General features: G+C 36.8%; 1 protein-coding gene across 3 annotated transcripts in view; it reads left to right on the top strand.

Moving 5' to 3' along the window:
* TFDP1 (transcription factor Dp-1) overlaps positions 1-19,838 on the top strand; it is a 40,119-nt gene that overhangs the window by 16,486 nt on the left and 3,795 nt on the right. For 2 of the 3 annotated variants that reach the window (XM_085215093.1, XM_085215084.1), the window contains exons 4-11: positions 9,543-9,649; positions 13,959-14,080; positions 14,755-14,920; positions 15,100-15,246; positions 16,451-16,519; positions 17,828-17,979; positions 18,797-18,963; positions 19,557-19,638. In XM_085215093.1, the coding sequence (XP_085071219.1) occupies positions 9,543-9,649; positions 13,959-14,080; positions 14,755-14,920; positions 15,100-15,246; positions 16,451-16,519; positions 17,828-17,979; positions 18,797-18,963; positions 19,557-19,638 (1,012 nt within the window). The remainder of the gene's footprint in view (positions 1-9,542; positions 9,650-13,958; positions 14,081-14,754; positions 14,921-15,099; positions 15,247-16,450; positions 16,520-17,827; positions 17,980-18,796; positions 18,964-19,556; positions 19,639-19,838) is intronic. The other variant, XM_085215103.1, reaches the window with a different exon arrangement.

Genomic DNA, 19,838 nt, shown 5'->3' with positions numbered 1-19,838 from the left:
TGCTCCAAAGCAATGTAATGGGAAGAAGACATGGTGTAAATGCATTTATTTCAGGAAATCCTGACAATGCCAGGCACTTCAAAAATGCAGCTTTGCTAGTGTCTCTGGTGAGTTAACACACAGAGGGAAAGGTAGTGATATTCAGCCACCCTTCCGTTGATAAGCTTATAAAGCTAGAAGATCTTATAGCTCATGCTTGCCCTGTGCTGTTGTATTTACTGTCAGCTCGTAACAGTGTGGAGAAATGCTAAATCCCCTTGAAATCAGACATAAGTTTCTGTGCCTCATATCAAAATAGCCAGTTGCCTTTTTTTTCTCTAAAGACTTAGATGCTTATTATCCTGTATTCGGGGAGGGCATTCCTAATTTTGTTCCTAAATTTATCTTCTAAATCATCGCATTATAGTCAGAAACAATGTTTTAAAAAATGTAAAATATGAACTAAAGTGAAACTCTAAGAGCACCCATATTGTGATTTATAGCTGTATCACCTTTTTTTTTTCTTCTGATAATCCAGAGGGAGGTATTCCTTTATCCAAGATAGAATAAGAGCACAGATTAATTGTGGGGTTAGGTTCTGAAGTGACTTGATCATAATTGCTTGCTTAGAGAATCATAAAGTCATTAAGGCTGGAAAAGTCCTCTCAGATCATCCAGTCCAACTGCCAGCCCCCCCCCACCATGCCCACTCAGTGCCACATCCACACGGTTCTTGAACACCTCCAAGGATGGTGATTCCACCACCTCCCTGGGCAGCCTGTGCCACTGCATCACCACTTCTGAGAAGAAGTTTCCAAACACCCAACCTGATCCTTCCCTGGTACAATTTGAGGCCCTGGTACAAGTTATGAGGCAAGGATAATATGATTTGGATACTTTGCTTGCTATTTTAATTTGTTTCCATTCTGGGATTAAAAATGAAAAAAATACATAGTTGTGTTATCTATTGGGTTTGTTTTGAAATATCGACCTGATTCACTGCTTAAACTAAAAATTGCTCAACTTCTCCCTGTACATGGGCTTCAACTGATTATTAGGATTAGAATTCATTTTTAGGGTTAAAAATTACGTATGTATTGGAGGAATTGAAAGAATTTTTAATAGGAGCTAGCTAAACCAATAAAACTTCATTACATATCTGTCTTCTAAAATCTGTTTGGCAGTTAACTTTCTAAGTCTGTAAATGCTGCTGTTTAGTGAGATTGTATTCTGAAGAAAACTACTGCACTCTAGACCCAGTTATTAGGGTCAAATTAGAGTCGGTATTAAAGAATACAGTTCTAATCCTACCCCTTGCTTGTCAGGATATGTGGTGAAAGAAAACGTCTGGTTGAGGTGAGAGGAAGTGAGAAGAGAACAAAGGCTATTTAATGCTGTATTGAAGATAAAGCTCTTCAATTACTTTTAAAATTAATGAAAAATAAAATTTGCATCATCTGTCATGCCAGTAGGTGGCATTATTGGTACATAACCAGCAAGTCCTTGTAAAGGTGTCTTTAGCTCCTTTCGTTTTCCTACGCTTTAATATAAGATTTCATGCTACGTGGGCATAAGGAACTTGCGTTTGGCTTTCATTTCAGATTTATTAATTTAAAAACTTGAAGTCAAGTATATAAATTTTTAAGGTGTATTTAAGCTCTTTTTAGCACTGTTTGACTGAAACGACTTGTTAAATGACAAGAAGCTTTTTTTCACTGTAACGTAACTGTTAATTTTATACAGAGAGATCATACTCCCTGATTTTTGACAGTGTTTGGAATTGTGCCTCTGGAACAGAAGTCGAGATCTATTTCAGAGCCTGGGATGCACCCTTTAGCAGACGTGTCTTACTATTGATTATGGAATGCTGGGCATTGCGGACAGTTCCAAACAATTGTTATTATCTAAAGTCAAGTTGGAAAATAAAACTGTATCTGCTACTAGGAATGATATTGAAAAAAATCCAATGAATATCCAAGAAATTTAAGAGTAGGTCATAGCATTTATCTGAAAGACTTGGAAAGACTGGTTGGTAATATGAGGGGTGAATTATTAGTCATATCTAAGAGTAGCAAGAATTAGCTAAGGGCATAAATTGATTTTAGAAGTTTAATAAGCACTTAGTGATACTGTAGTATTACATAAGGGAAGATTGATGTCTTTGTAAAAGATTTCCAAATTGCTGTTTGAGAAGATTATCTTAGGCAATGTGATCTGCTCAATACGAAAAGTCACTCTTGTACCCAGCTAGAGGCAGTCATCTACGTGCACAGTTAGAACTTAAAGTAGGTGGAAACCTTCAGAAGTATGATGTTTTTTGAAGATTAGCAAGATTAGCATGTAACTAATCAGATTGTATCTGTGGTGGCAAGAGAGAAGTTCCAGACTGCAGCTTCTAAGGAAGCCTGAGGAGCTCCCAGGATTTGCTTGTCACCTGTCTTCATTACCAGATCTTCTAAGTACATCCTTTATGCTTATTCTGTATGTTTATATGTGATCAGTAATAGCCTAAAGCTAGTCAAGTTGATGCTTTTGTGATAAGAAATGTTTTTCTTAAGCGATGTGGACTGGATAAATGGTTCTTTACGTGACACTTTCATGTTTTCACCTTAGCTGTGTTTTCAAGTAATGGTCTCACATTTATGAAAGCAGCGGTTCAGACTTGCTGATTTGAGGTAGCTTTTATAGAACAAAATGCCCAGAAAAGACTGTAAATAGTCCTTGTGAGAACTGCCTGGCATTTGATTTCCCCTTTATCTCTATCTGGCATTGAGGTTGAAAGAGATAGCAAGCGCTATGTACATCGCATTGAGACAGCTTTATGGGTTTGAGGCTTGAGTACTCTCTCCTGCTGCCATGATGATAGTTTGAGGAAGAGAGAGGAGGAAGTCTGCCCTAGGATTCATACGGAAAACTTAGGTTGCTGATGAGCTATCTTGTAGTTCCAGGATGTTGTTTTTAGACTTTGTTGTTGTTGTTGCTGTCTGTGCAGTAATACTGTGTAAACAAGCAGAGGACTTTCCTCAGGTTACCTGGCTGTGTTCTTACTGCCTTATGTCACCAGCTATCTGTAACTGAAATTAGTGGGAGGTCCCACTAACCACCTATTGAGCAGTCAACTACAGGCTATAGTGGCCAAATAGTGGCTAAGTAGGGTAGCATCAAGTGAGAACTAGTTGAAGGTGATACAAAGACAAGTAGAGCCTGTGACAGCGACTTTAGTGTCAAGTCTTTCAGAACAGTATAGCCATATCTGCAGTAAGTCCCATGACTTGAAAAGGCCCTGAGAAAAATCTATAATCTGGTAACCCAGAGCTATGTAAATGGAAAAAGAACCTTTGCAAAAGAATGAGAATGGAGTTAAGCTACTTTACATTCGTAGAAGAGACCCTGGTCACTTTCTGTTTCCAAACTAAATTTTTCTGACAGTTTTCTACAGAGACCAACTTGGGGGTAGTGTGACACGCTGGAGAGAAAAGAACAGGTTGTGCAGTTAATGACTGGTCTGCTTCGCAGCACAAATCATCTTTATCTGTGTTTGCTTTGCAAAATGGGTGATGTTAAGGAATTTTGGTAGTGATTTTGTAGAATTCCCTCTTTCTCCTATCTCTTCTAACCAAGGAAAATCCACAAACAGGAGAGAGATGCTAGCATAAGGTGCTACAACACTTTCCAGATAGTTCTTGTAGTTTTCATGTAATCCTACATCAATAATTTGCATCTTAAGAAGTACTGGTACTGTGCCTTCTTAAAAAATTATAAACAATTCCAAAATTTGGAATGTTATACTCCAAAATGGCACTTGGCCTTCTCGAAAGTGGTAATCATTATCATCAGTGTCATTTCTTGGAGCCGTCTGGTTCGTGGAAAGTCTCATTGGTCTTATTTGGTCTCCTCAACTCATACTCTCTTGCTCTAGTTTTATCAGGTTCTTGAAACTAATGCTGGCTTTAAAAAAAAAAAAATAATAATAATAACTTGTGTGACTTAAGATTGGCTTAGTAATGCTGCTGTCTTCCAAGCTGTGTAGCTGTCCTTAGCTAGATTCAGCTGCTCCGTTTAAAAACCATTGACTTCAAAGCTTCTAGAATGTAACCAAAAGTTTATGCAGTTCTTAAGAGTAGTTTAAGTAGTTGTATTGCAAAATGTCATCTGTGAGGTTAATTCTCATTAGACCTTTCTTAAAATAACGCTTTGCTCAACTCCTAGCCTTCAATCTTGTAGAGTGTTTACTTACAAACTGGTCTGCTGGAGAGTTTGCAACTGTGGAAGGAAATGGTAGGAATTACTTCAACTGCAGAAAAACCATTCTTTTTCTCAGCTGTATATTTTTTTTGGCATGTGATAATTGAGAAAGTGCTTTCAAAATTACCTTCTAAAAACAATCATACACATTACTGTTCCTATGTTAGGAGACAGACTTACAGGGCTTAATGTGTTAAAGACTGCATTATCAGAAAACTGACTAGTTTTTTCAGTGATTTCTGTTGTTGGTAGAATTTTTGGGCCTGTTTTTATAAGCCAGAAAAGATTCAAGAGTTCTCCCCTAAATGAAACTAGTAATTGAAACAGGCAATTAAACCCACATTTTCTTTGTGAGGAAAGCACTTACCTAGAAATGTTTGTAGACAGGTGAATAAAATGTTTTGTTAAAGCGTGCTGCTGCTTTTGCTGTTCAAGTTTTATGTGATATTACTCCTTGATCTCATCTGCATCATTATTTTATGTATAGAAGCATTCTATAACTATACAGTACTGAAGTTCTACTTCTATTTGGGCTTAGTGATTGCTTGTAAGTTGCTTAGAGTTCTCTGCCATACTGACGATATTTGAGAGTCTGAGAGTTTAGATAGTAAAGTTTTGTCTTTCAATATAACTTCTTTTATGCTTTAGATGGCCTTTTACTGTGGTTTTTGAATTCTTTGTCTCTTTAAAAAGAAAATGAGAACCTAGCTGTATTAATAAAACGTTTTAAAAAGTAAGAAGACTTGGTGCCAGGCAAACTGTTTGCTAACATGCTGTTCCAGATTTTACATGCTGCTATGGATGCTGTCTCTTGGCCATAAAACACAAGATTATTTGGATTGCACTAACTGATGTAACAGTAATTAACAAACGATTAGTAAAATTCCTTTAACAAACTGAGCTGTCAGTCACCTTCAAAGCTAAGTTAATAAAAATATTTCTGCTTTATGTCTTAGACAACTTTCCCCACTCCACCCAGAAACCAGAGTATTGTGAGCCTTTGGAAAAAAGTGCAGTTGGATTTTTAGAAAAGTGCACATCGGGTAAATAAGAAAGTAGTAGAATACACTAAGCAGACACAAACTGAAAACATCCTTTTTTAAAAAATGCTTTAAAAAAAAAATTGAGCTATTGTGCTTTAATGTTAAATGCGTTACCTTTCATGGGTTGACTTTGACTTTGCTTAGAACTGAAGCATGTGTTACCGTTCTTCCAGTTGTGTTTGTATGTCCTTGCCAATCAGTTTGTACATGCAAACAAATGTACTTTGCAGTTCCTGGATAGGGCCAGGCTGGTTCCATAGCACAGTGCCTCAAAAATGTTAATGTCCTTAAAAACCTTAAAGAAGCATCGTACACGTTCTTCCCTTCATGCTGATGTTGTAGTTGCAAGATAACTGTATTTGTAGAATTTTATGAATAATATAAGGAAGCTGGAGGCCATCTAATCTAGCCTAATGATCAAAGCAGTGGCAACTTCAAAGAATGGGGCCTTGAGTAACTGAAATTTTTATATAACTGCGGGGAACTTCCTAGGCAACCTGTTCCTGTGCTTGCCATTTTCATTGTGAATGTTTTTTTCCCTGGCATCTAGTTGGAATTTTCTGTGCAGCTTCTGGGGACAGCTGCCTCTTTTGCAGTGCATCTCTGTAACTACTTCAAAGGCGACAATTAGATCACTACAAACACGCATCTTCTCCTACCTTAATCATCTCCAGGCTGAATGCATCAAGCTCTCTCAGCTTCTCCTTACACATCATGCACTTCGGTACTCTAACCACATTAGCAGTTTGACCAAAAAATATTTCCCTGTGAGTTCTAGAAGTATTTAGTCGAAGGTACTTCTGTTTTGTTCACCCAGTGTAATTATAACATGTAAAGTAATTAGGAAACACACAGGTAAATGTGATGATGAGGAGGAGCTAATGCTTTTCCACAAGGCGGGAAAAAGGGAAGTTAGAGAGTTATATCTTTGTTCAAAGTCATGCTCTGAAAGAATCAACAAGCATGTGGATAAGGGTTATCTAATCAGTGTGATGCCCTTGGATTTGTTGAAAGCAGTGGTCAAAAAAAAAAAAAAAAAGTTATCAAGGGCTTTAATCAGCCTGTTAAAGAACCTAAGGTGTCAGAGAATGGGACAGTCCTCCTATGGGTTAATAATTGATGAAAACCAAACCAGATATAACGAAGACCCCAAGTGAGCTATTACCACTCAGAAAAGTTATTGAAGTGAGTTTAAGTTACATTATGGAAACATGAAATTAGTGTCTGTTGGGGAACAAGCAAATTAAATTTCAAATATTACTTAGAAATCAACAGAGAATAAAATAGAAAATGTGCTGCAGAGTTGTATAATAACATATGGCATCCTTTTTTCATGGGTAATGTGTCCCTGTCCCTGGGAAAACAAGTCTCAAACAGCAGGAGAGCTCAAAGGTGTACATGCAGCATCAGAGGTAAGGAGAGGGCTCTGTACAGTTAGAGATCAGATGACAAGAATTCTTGAGAAAGATGTTACAACTTTTATACTGGAAATGGAACCTCCACTTAGCTTTCTTGTTTTTCAAGCAATGAGAAGGTTTAAAAAAAGGCATGTTGGCAGAAAGCTGAGCAGTAGTTGGAGTAGTTTATATCATTTTCAAGCATTCTGCAAGGAGGAAGGCAAAAACAAACAAAAAAAAAAAGGCAGATAGTGGTGGCTGAACTCAAAGGAACACTGAAGGAACAAGAAGGCGTAACAGACTGTTACAAGCTAGATAGCTGCTGACTCTATAAAAGCATTTAGAAGTTAGTTAATATGTGAGAGTGGCAGGCTACAGCATGGGCGTCCAACCTTTCAGCTTGTCTGGGCTGCATCGATGAAGGTTGCTCTGAAAGTAATGCCTCTAATTATTTCCATGGAAATTTCAAGAGGTACAGAGAGCACAGTAACACTGTTAAGTGGATTGAATTCTCAGCTTTTTCAACACAGTCACAGTTACTGCCTATGCATTTTCACTTGCAATGAACAAGAGCCTGCATGCTGTGCTTGTAACAATCCTGTAACAACCTGCTGTCTCCGCTGCTGAAACACACTACTCAGCACCTCACTGTGCTCACATCCACTGTTTGATCTCCATTTCAATGGTCAGCAACTGTTGATGAATGTCAGTGCATGCCATTTTTTCCCCATGGGGGAATTCAGTGATTCACTTTTGCTTCATCCACCATTGTGTCAAGCTGCCCTTCTGCTGACATCTGTCACATAGCAACAGCATGTAACAGGATATTACAGAATGACCAGGGTAGGAAGAGATCTCAAGGATCATGAATCTCCAACCCCCTGCCACATGCAGGGCCACCAACCTCCCCATTTAATACTAGACCAGGCTGCCCAGAGCCCCATCCAAGCTGGCCTTGAACACCTCCAGGAATGGGGCATCCACAGCCTCTCTGTGCAGCCTGTTCCAGCACCTCACCACTCTCTCTGTAAGGAACAGTATTGGTCAAAGGTTCAGCCTCTGCTGCCATACCACCATCATCTGGCCCCATTGTGGGCCAACATCATAACTTGGGAAGTATTACTTTTGGAACGGACCTCCTGAAATACGTAATATAGTTAAAGTATATAAGTAACAAAACTTATTTATTTATTTATTTAAAACATACAAATGAGAGTAACAAAAGTGTAGTGCTGGTGGGATCCATGATCCTGTTTTTGTGATATTGACACATCAGTCAGGTTCCATGGCAGTTCTCAGTGAGCTCTCCAGGTGTTCATCAGAGATTGTTGATGAAATCTTACTCTTGTGCTTCATCCTAGAGAATAGTTGTTCACAAATGTGCATACTGCCAAAAGCGGTGACGTGAATAAGATGTGATTGTGGAGCGAGGGATATTTCTCTCTGCTACGAGGGAGCTTATAAAAGTAGACAGATATGATCAGATTATGGATTGCAATTCTGTATGTTCCATTTGAAAACTAACACCTGTGAATTTGATTTAGTTGATCTAGATTCAGTTGATTTACATCAACTGAAAATGGAATTGCAACTAAACAAAAAAATTGGTTATCTTCTTGGCAATCTTGAAATCTGTTCTCAAATTCATTTATCACAGCAGAAGGCGGGGCTGCATATTTTTCTCTATTCACAGGACCATGTTCAGCCAGTGTATCAAAATCCATAAACTTCATTGCCATCATTTGAGCTGGCACTGCACTGCATCCTGTGCCCTAATTTCATCCTGGATGGGGTTAATAGTGCACCAATATTCAGTTGGTGCTGAGTGATGGCTGTGCCGGGCCAGCTGCCCTAGGCCTTCAGAGTTGAGTTTTCTTCAACTTTCAGTTGACTAAGTGCATTCATTAGAGTGATGGAGGGTATCATGGACTGATCAGGGACTGTCTTTGTATGAGATAATGGGAAAAAGAAAAGCAAAGGAAGCTGTGCCATGCCCTTCTAACTCCATTGGCCCCTTTAAAAGGGATTTGAGGGAAAGAACTGTCAAACCTCTCACCTTGTTTGCCCCAAGATTCTTTCCTGGTATCTTGTGGTATTGTGCATTTTTTTGGTTGATGCCTATTGGTTGGATTTTTTTTGGGGGGATGGGAGGAATGGAGATAGGGACATGGCTGTCTTGGAACATCAAATTTCTAAGGATACTCGATGTTGTATTTTTTTCTTATATAGTTAAAACTTAACCATCAGTGGCGACTGTGGGTAGCTTATGAACAGGAAAATAACAGTTTTCCCTCCAGTGTTGGTCTGCATTGTTCACACGTGTTTTGCTCAAATCCTGGCTTCTTGTAGACTTCTGTTCTTTAATTCTCTCCAGCTGGAAAGGATCACCTAGGAGAAAGAGGAAGGTTGGAATTACTCTGTTGGAAAGTCCATGCTAACCAAATGTAATCTCTTGTAGACCAGCATACCTCAGAAGGGTATGTCAGATGCTGGGGAATTGAGCATGGTTTTTAAGTGGTTAGGGAGAAGACTTCGGTAGCCACTAAGGAAAAGGGGGTTGAAGAGGAGGGGAATATGCCTTCTATCATAAACCTGTTAGCTCTACTACTGTGCTTTGGCAGAATAAGTGGACCATAAGGAGCTAAATCATGCTCATACTGGATCACTGAGATGATTATGCAGAAGGAAGATGAGAAAAATATATTAGGAATCTTAATTTCTTTCTGCTTCAAGTGTGTGAATGCTGCATTCATGTTGGCTCTCTGTGGAGCTCAGAACTAGTTTCTGTTAGTAGGCTTTGGTAATACTTATGAAACTGGAATTGCAAAAATAATACAGTGTGGCTGACATGAAGATTTCTGCTTCTATTTGTTTTTAGGAGTTGTTTCTCTATTGGCTGTTCATCCCTCTACAGTAAATACACTCGGAAAACAGCTCCTGCCAAAAACATTTGGACGATCTAATGTCAACATTGCACAACAAGTGGTAAGGAGATGTGTTGTTTTTTTTTAACTTACATGCTGTAAATCTTAGTTGCTGATATTCAGTATCACTTGTCATGTGCAGATTGTCTAAATGTTTCTAGTTTTAATAGACTTACTAAATTAGAACAAATGTGCTTTTGCAGAAGGAAATGAGAAAATGACAGTCAAATCAACAGGCAGATACCTGAATATTCAGATTGCTTTCTTTTTTGTTAGTGTTGCCGCTTCTAATCAGTGGGTCTTTCACATGTTTGTTTGAAATCTGTCATAGAGACATGTAAATGAATTCTCCTAGCACGTTTTTGCTGAGATTGAAGTCAAGTGGAACAAAATCAGAAGCAATACTGTGGTTTTTTTAATTCTGAATTGAGGTATCCTTTTGCTTTAACTTTTACTGTTGTTTTGTGTGAGGTGTGTGAAATTAAGATTCAAGGAATCTAATAATGAAGTGGATAATACAGAGGTTATAAGAAGCCACTTCTGTAGTGATCAGAATTAAAATGTGGTGATCTGAAGAGAGTAGGTCTCAACTCATTTTATGGAAAGTGACTGTATTGTGTAAAGATCTGAAAGTTAATTTGTCTTCCATTTGAGTTTCTTGATACAAAAACAGTTTACCATCCCCCTTTCCCAACTCTTAAGCTCTAAGGAGCAAGACTGTCTAAATCTATAAACTGTACCACTTCAACTGTACAGCTGTTGTGGAAAGTCTAGTCCCTCTTCATTATCTTTATAACTGCTTATTAGCTGTACTTTGAAATTGTTACCATGTTCAGAGAGCTGCTCTGGTGTAACTGTCAGTTTGAAGAACACAGTGAGGGAGAAGAGCAAAACCAAGAAGCCAACAAAAAAAAAGCAAAGCAATGAGAAACCCACAAACCTCTACACTCTCCCATGTTCTGAATTGAACTGCAATATCTACGTTCAAGTCTCGAGGTTCACATAGTTTGAAGAGTCCCATATGAGATAGACTAAAGATTGTTGATTAACGAAGTGTCAGTGAAACTGCAGATTATTCATTGTATGCATTTCCAGTAGCAGTGGTGAATTCACTACCTCCAGCAATTGCTTGGAAAGGTAGAGTTTATTAAAATGAGTTTAGCTGAATTTAGCTCTTCAGTAAGAGATATTTTATCAATAAATATCCAAGGACAGAGTTGTTAGATGTTCTTTTAATTTAAATGCAGTAACTAGCAGTAGGAAGAGAATGTTTTTTTCTGTATATCACAGTGGCACATAGTTTCTCTTCTGGGCATTACTGTGAGGCTGTGAGTTTAATGTTGAAAATGAAACATTCTTTTTGGTAACATGGAAGACTTTTCCTTAAGTTATCAAAACCAGGGTTTGATAATGAAATGACAAGCTATCTGATGCCTTTTTAAACTTTGAAGGTTGAGTAAATAAACGTTTACAGTCCTGTGTGTGTGCATATACACAAATTATACATCTGTAAATTGTTGTCTTCATTGCGTTTAAATTCAAATGCTCGTGTACTTTCAGTGTTGCATGGTAACATGAAATTGCTTTTCTTAATGGTGTCTTTCTTAGTATGATCACTGTGTGAAATTCATGCTTGCAATGAAGAATTTGTCAGCATTTTAAGTGTTATTCTAAACATTTTAAGTAAGAAAAAAGGTGGCCCATATCAGCATATTTGTATTGAACTCTTATCAGTACAAAATGAGATGCTTAGTTTTATGTTGGCAGAGAAGAGATGGAGTTCTTGTTCAATCTCGAGTGTATATCGAGAGAAAATTTTTGGATAAAATTATGCTGGCCTTACAATTCAGAATGATAGCAAGAAAAAGGTAGAAACCTGAAAACTGAGGAGATAATACTTTTTTTGCCAATAAGCAAGATGTTCTTGGGAAACAGAATTGAGTTTGCTTGTGACCCTGCTCAGCTTTTTAACCTCTGACTGGTAAAACCACGTTTTTAATACTTAAATATTTAATTTTCTGAGCTTGTATTCTTGTTCAGTTGGTAATATTTATTCTCAGGAGAAAAATTTTAATGGTAACAGCGCTGTAGTACAGTGAAGTGGATTGTGAAGGCTATCATGCTGTTCTTTTCCATTTTTTTGATCTTCTTTATTCTTAATGAACTTTTAATCTCGTTCTTCCTAAATCTAAAAACATTTTAAAAATGTAGAGATACAGTGGATTTCTACTTTGACTTCATTCTTTGCCTCTTCCCTCTCTGTTTTCCCTAAAATTCCAACTATATTTGTTCTATTATCCTCTATGGTTCCATTTGTAAGCTTTCACTTTAGGATGTTCCCAGTGTCCCAGTGACTTCATTCTACTGAACTCTTAGTGTTATTTTAATGCAAGTATGATCATCTGTGAACTTGTGAGTAACCTAGGGTTATCAGCATTTATTTTAAGGAGACAATAAGAATACCAAGTAATTCTTGGACAAATCTGAAAGGAAGGCTTTGGGGTCTTCCTTAATTGTCAGTCCATACGTGTTTAGCTTTGAATAAGACAGTTGGTATCGACATCCTCTTTGTTCAAGTATCTTCACTTGGTTACCAGTAGAGGCTTACAAGTTATTTCTGGAATTCTGGAGTATTTCTGCATTTCATGTCCTTGAAATACTGAAAAAATCTTGGATGTTTGGAAGCAGTGTAATGAGAGAGGACCTTAGAACCAAACGTACAAATACTAAGCTTCTGTGGAAGTTGTGTTTAAAAACTGGTGGAGATGCAACTTTCAGCAAAAAAAAAAAAAAAAAAAAGAAAAGAAAATTGCTGATCTTTTTTTCCTGGTGGTCACTGTGAGAGTAATTGAATTTCAGAAGGTTATTTAAAAAGAAAAGCAAGTAATCCCACATTGAAGAACTTCATTTTTGCCTGTAGGATTTATCCATTTCTCTGTGTTCTGTAGAGAAACGGAATAGTCTTAACATATGATTGGTCATTATATGAAGACTTTTCAGTATTCGAGAGGAATGTTAGACTTCTTAAGGATACTTAGAATATTTCTAAGTTTCTCTATCTCTCACATATATTATTTGCATAATACATGAACTTAGATCTGAGCCATACCCTTTATGTGAAAGCGTGGCTTTCAAAACGTATAGCATAAAAGCATATTATTCTGGCTAGTTTGCAGACTTCTGTGAGATGGAATGCTGAGCAGGCTTTGAATTTGCCAAACAGACTTCAGTTTTCCACTTCAGCCAGTGGGGTTATCCACTTACTTTGTACTGCTGGATGTTTAGCAGTAGTACTGAGCACAGTAGATTTCCAGCATTCGCTGCTGCCAACTGATTTGTTTTTCTCTGAGCTTTGTAATTCCATTCTTTCCCCTGTGCTGGCTTGGCCTCTCATTCTACTACACAATCTTAGGAATTCTTGATGTGACATCAGGGTGGTGGTGGGACTGTTTGTGGAATAGGGAAGCCAGGGTATAGAGGGGGACCCTTTAACTTTGACCTCTGCAAGCAAGCTGTTAAGCAATCCCTTCCAGTCCTCTGTCACTGCATCCGAAGAAACAGAGATTGGCTACTAGCTTTCCTCTGTTCTGTCTATTGTCTGTGTTATGTGAATGGCACACTGGCAGTCTTCATGCCATTCTGAGATGTTGGTGAACCAGACTTGGTTTTTTTTTTCATGAGATGAGTGAAAGGGTTGATGACAGAATCACAGCTGGGAATCTGCAGGAATTCCAGTTATCTAAGAGCAAAAAAACAAATAAGTGGGATCAGACATTTAGAACATGCCTGGAAGATGCTTATTCCAGCTCTTCTTAAAAATGTTCTTTGAGAAATGGCCTAACTATAGCTATAATATGGCTATAGTTTCTCAGTGAGTGAGAAAGATACACTTTCTTTATCTTCTCTTCTAATGTACTCTTGTTTTAAGCTCTGAGGTGAGAGAGAGGCTGCCTGTAGGAGAGAATTCCGTGCAACTGCACTGTTTTCTCTTAGCTTTTACTGATTTTCAAATCTTCTTGTTCTGTACATTTATATTTTAACAGTAATTTACAGCAGCATCTTCAGATGTAGTCTGGCAGGGCTTTTTGTTTTGTTTCCAATTGTAAGAAACCCAGTAAGCATGAAAAGCTCATTTTGGAAGGATAAAATATAAACGATTATTGCTTAAGGAGTGTTTTAGCCATGCGATGTGTGGTCTGAAGGCATTTGTGCTGCTAATGTGTCTAAGTTGAAAGCATCTGTTACAAGTATGTAGAAAGAAAGCATTTTTTATTCTTGAATAATGCATTTTTTATTCTTGAATAATACAGCATCTGAATATCTTGGGCTAGTTATGGTTATTTTCCAAATGATTTTTATCTTTGTTGTAGGTTATCGGTACACCTCAGAGACCTTCAGTGCCAAATACTATCCTGGTAGGAAGTCCACATACACCTAACACACATTTTGTATCACAAAACCAGACTGCAGATTCTTCGCCGTGGTCTGCTGGGTGAGCAAAATAAAAGTTACAAAGGATCAATAAGTTACTTAGAACTTTTGCTCTAAATGTTTGTTGTGATAGTGTATGTGCTCTTCATGTGGGAAAGCAGTGTGGGAAAGACAGTCTGTTTACCTTCAAATCAGGAGCACTTCAGTGTTAAAGTGTACTGTACTAAAATCAGATACAGTTACACAAGAATGACATCTCCTGTCATAAAAGCAACTGGGATGTTTCTGTGAACACTGACAGGTGTTCTCTCATTACTTACATTTCAAGAATTCAGCTCCTAAAAGGACATAGGAATTCATCTGAGTTGACTCAGCTTTTAGTTTCACATTTCTGTTTTGCTGGAGGATGTCCAAAAATATACTTCAGATTGAATGACTATATCCTGAATTATCATTTGAGTTAAGAACTCGACCTTTACTGGAAAAAAAAACAAAACTACATACAGTGACTGTATTCTTCTGGTTTGTCTGAACAGCAAGATAATAGAATCATTAGTTACTTTAAATTTTAAAAGGGAGAGGGTGGGATCGTACAAAAAAAATGTTGGGAAGGGTGAGGAGTAGAAAAAAAGGGAAGACCTTGGCTTTTCACAGCAGTGTGTTTGTATTTAAAAAGAGATGTTAAGTATTCCAAAGTTCGGATCTTCTTAAAAAACGTGTTATATGTATGTTTAGGAAGCGGAACAGAAAAGGAGAGAAGAGCGGCACGGGTTTACGTCATTTCTCTATGAAGGTTTGTGAGAAGGTACAAAGAAAAGGAACGACCTCATACAATGAGGTGGCAGACGAGTTGGTTGCAGAATTCACTACCCCTGATGATCACATTTCACCAAATGAATCAGTGAGTATATGGGAGGCTAGTTACATGTGAAGTGAATGGGGAGACTTAGATTTCTTTTCCCGTTACTAAATTAAACAGCTCAGATAATAGCCAAGTTTACTCATTTGCTGTAATGTATTTATTTTCAAATGTTTTGTCATTTATCAGGTATGTTTTTGATTAATGCACTATGTCTACAGCAGGCTTACGACCAGAAGAATATTAGACGACGTGTCTATGATGCCTTAAATGTCCTCATGGCCATGAACATTATCTCTAAGGAGAAGAAGGAAATCAAATGGATTGGTCTACCTACAAACTCGGCTCAGGAATGTCAGAATTTAGAGGTAAACGTATAGGAAATTCACAATGGATTTGTTTGATTAAAAACTTGAATTCGTTTTTATTCTGCATGTGCATATGATCTTCTGAGATAAAAAGTAGAATAGTTTGGTCCCTTCTGACTTTCTAATTTGTATTTACAGAATATGCATCTGAGCTTCCAGATTGCTTGATTTTTTTTTTTTTTTTTTTTTGAAGTAATTCAAGTGGTTCTAATTAGAAGTAAATCAAAGTGAATGATTAATGTGTATTTCCAACATTACACTAGTGGTAATCAAGAATCAGGAATACTGTTTTCTCCAGATGCCAGTCAAGTGATGCGTCTGGAGTGATAGATGTTAAATGTCAATCAGTAGATGCAAATAGTGCATGATCCTTCTTTATTGTTGTAGGTTGCTTTTTTTCTGATACTTAAGCAAATACATCAACATTTTCTTACTACAAGCCTTGGAAGTTAAATGTTTTTTTTACTGAGTGTCATTCCTGAGTTTTGGCTGAATTTTTCTATTGTGTTTATAAGCATCCTAAGAGTCCCACATTTGCATGATAGTGAATGTAAGATATTTAAATAAATCAATGTACTTTACCAGAAGAGAATGAGGTGTTTGTGTTTATTCCTGGTAAGTTCTTCAGTAGAACTTAAAAGCTGTGTAGAAGCAGACAAGTGAGAAAAACATTTTTGAATCTGTCTACAGAGGGGGATGATTCTGTGAAATGTTTTTTTTGCTATTGCTAACCTTCTTTCAGTTAGCAGTGTTATTGTATTTAGACGAAGGAAGTCCAGCAGATCTAATTAGTGCTTAATACTGTGAGAATGTAAGCAGCTTCATTTCTTTAAGCATCTTTCTCTTCTCCACTACCTTCAATATCAGCAGGATATACCAAATAGATCATTCTGGTCCACATGCTTTTTGCCTCCCTCACAGAATATGGGTAACTCTTCGAGGCATAGCTTCTACTTACAAAGATGTTTTTATGCTCTTCCTTATATATTCTACTTTATTCCTCGATGTCTTAACTCTTTGTTACAGTTTCCATCAGTACTACTGATTTGAGACTTTGTAGATCTCTGCATCTTCTGCAGAATGTTAATGACTGACACACTTGTTGCCTTCCTTTCTCTGGTATTTAAACAATTTAAGGGGAGAAAATGTTGATACAAAACACTATTTAAAACCTACAAACTAATCAGTTTGTTACTGTCTTAAGGTGGAGAAACAGAGAAGACTTGAAAGAATAAAGCAAAAACAATCTCAACTACAAGAACTCATTCTACAGGTACAGTCAAGGTACTCTTGTCTATAGGGCAAGGTAACTTACATCTGTATTCCTGTTGTTTTGTGCCAATGGGGAATGGGAGACATCTAAGAAGGCTAGAAATGAATTTTGGGATAAAGGTAGCACTGGGACCATGGTGTTGACTGTTGTTTCTGGCGAAGGCAGCAACTTTCTATGAGCTATGATGGGTTTTTTTTCTGTAGTTGTATGTTTAAACAGAATTTATGCAGACGGGACCAATAATTGATATTGTACTCCTTTGAATTGTCCAATGAATGTTTTTCTGAAGTAGTTCTCAGATAAAATAGCTTGACTGTAACAGGTCATCTCTCATAATGATCTTTGTCTTGCCTTTCTTGAACGTTGCTGCCCTGCTATGTAGGTGGCTTAATTGTATTGGAACAGTTGCAAAATGGCAACTTGAACTTCCCAGATTCCACCTTGTATTTTGTAGGAAGCAGTGATCCCCTAAGTCACTGTATTGCTGGTTTGCTATGTTGTATCCCTTAGTGGTTCTGTTGTGTATGCAGTAAGAATGAGAATCTCAGGGATGCAGAAAGAAAAGACAATTGTGGATCTGCAAGTTCCACAACTATCCAATATTTATCAGCCTCTGTTGCCTTTGTATTTACATTTTTTAATAAATTCCTGTTTATTTCGTTTTATTCCATGACCGACCAGAAACACAATATTTTTAGTTTGGTAGCTTAGTGTAAGATGTTAATGTAACTTGAGTTTTTGTAGTTAACTGGAATAATTTTAAAGACTAGCAAACATAAGAACATACATACAAACATTCCATTCATATGGAAATTCCATTCTGAGGAAATTCGAGAGTGAAATTATAAATCGTAGTTGAATGTTTCAGAAACGTAATATCAAACATTCACATCCCACACTTTTAACTGTTTCAAGCATATAATTTCAGCAAAAATACAGTCTTAATAATTCAACTATTGTTGTGGAATATGATAGCTAGTAGGGAATACTAAACAAAGCAGAATTATGAAGATAGATGAAACTTGCTTTTTACAGTTGTTGTCTTTTCTCTCTGTCAAAGTTCTATTCAGGGATCTGTAGTGATAAAGTTTTATTAGAAAATGCTTTTTTTTCCCTCAGTTAATCTTTATCATATTTTTAATACTACGATTTTTGTTTTTCTCTTGCATCTTAAAGTTCAGGAATGTGGTGAACCTTTTTTGTCCACTTCTCTGTTCATGTGCTGCTGGTACTCACTGGGGGATTTTTTAGGTTAATTGAATCTTGAAACTTTAATTCAGAGTTCCATATCACCATTGCTTTTTGTAGCAAATTGCCTTCAAGAACCTCGTTCAGCGAAATCGTCAGGCAGAACAGCAGGCAAATCGACCGCCACCTTCCAATTCTGTCATCCATTTGCCATTCATCATTGTGAACACCAGCAAGAAAACAGTGATTGATTGCAGTATTTCAAATGACAAGTGAGTTAACAAAGCTTTCTTTCTGGCTTTTGGTACAGCTATGAGTTCTGTATCTATACTGAAGAGTTAATTTACATTTGTTAAAATGGAATACAAATAAATCGTGCCTTTTATAGATTGCCAATGTGTAGTTAAACTTAGTAATGTTGAATAGAGCATTTTAATAAAAAGAATAATAGTGTTCAGATTTAGTAATGTAAGATTTATGAACTAGAAATTTTAAAAGCCAAGTAAGGCAGCTCTGCTTAAATTGTATACAGTGCTGGAGTGTCAGCTTGGCCCTAACATGAAATACAGCCAGCAGACTTGACTGTATTTTGTTTTTAGAACTGCTGTTCCTTGCTTTCAGTTCAAAAATCTAGGTTTTTCATCTAAGACTGAATGTAGTAGTGGTTTCTGCTTGCACTATTAGGTTACTATAAAGCTTAAAAAAACAAAAATTATTGCTTGGTAGGCGGTCAACTGTTGCCAGTAAAAAGAGAGGAATAGGAGAAATATTTATCGATATGCAAAATACTTAAATGTTTAACTGAAATTTTCAACATCTGTTAAACATGTTAAAGATTATATAGTATGCAGAATTTTAATTTTAATTGAGTTTATGTTTAATTTTAGCTTAAATTTTGATTTAAGGTTAGTGTGTATGATTTTTAATTATTTGCTGTCAAATACATATATCTTGAAAATTTTGATTACTTAAGAAGGTGTGTCACTAACACTGTATTAAGCTTTTGAAGTTCTGCAATTCCTGAAACTAGAAGTGTCTGGTAAGATAGTTAAAGTAATTCAAGCTAATTGAGACATTTTTCCTCTACAGGTTTGAGTATCTATTTAATTTTGACAATACTTTTGAAATTCATGATGATATAGAAGTACTAAAACGAATGGGAATGGCCTGTGGGCTAGAATCTGGAAGCTGTTCAGCAGAGGACCTAAAAATTGCAAGGAGTTTGGTTCCCAAAGCTTTGGAACCATATGTGACAGGTTAGTTAGTGTAAGAGGAACTATTTGAACTATTTTGTTTTCCTTCTTTTTTGGTTTCCTTTCCTTTTTTTTTTTTTTTTATGAACTCAAGAAAATGCTTTAGCTAATTTCCACTGGTTTGTGCTGTAGATTTATAAGTTGTCAGATGTTTGTGCTTTTTAATGTACTTTGGGAAATAAATAACATTCTTAGCAAATGGACTGTTGCTGTTTACAGCACCACTTTTTGCATTGCTTCATGCAATCTTTTCATTATGTAATTTGGTGAGGTTTTTTTGAGGACATTATTTGTAGTTGATTCATCTGCAAAGGGAAGAGGAGTACGTGTGAACTTGGTCATGGCTTCATTTTATTTATTCATTTTCCATATACAGGAATAGTTAAGACATCTAGCTTGTTCACTTTAAAATCATGTTCATTTTGAAATGTTGCAGTCACTAGGTTGTTAATCAAGAATGTTGGTTGTAGGGCATCAATATGTTTCGTTGTATTGGCTGCAAGACTCATTCTCTGGACTCAAAAAGAATAAAGCATTTTTACTGAATTAGATGAGTGTGTTCCGAAGTGTTGAGACATGTATGTTTGTTCTTACAGAAATGGCTCAGGGATCAATCAGCAGTGTATATGTCACATCTTCGTCAGGTTCTGCATCAAATGGCACAAGATTTTCAGCCAGGTGAGATGGAATTACTGATAAATGTTTAAAATCTGTGAGCATGAAGAAGAATTAAATTCAACTGAAGTATTTTGTGAAACTAGTTATGGTTTGATTAAATGTTGCGTGGAGTGTGCTTGAGTTTATCCCTGGATATCACTGTAATTTGACTATTGGTGTTTTTTAACAGTGTCAACAAAGAACTTTTTTAAAAGTATTGG

This window comes from Meleagris gallopavo, chromosome 1 (genome assembly GCF_905368555.1).
Source record: "Meleagris gallopavo chromosome 1, MGAL_WU_HG_1.1, whole genome shotgun sequence".
NCBI lineage: Eukaryota > Metazoa > Chordata > Aves > Galliformes > Phasianidae > Meleagris > Meleagris gallopavo.
The sequence above is the reverse complement of the archived record's forward strand: the minus strand, read 5'-3'. Positions and strand labels throughout refer to the sequence as shown.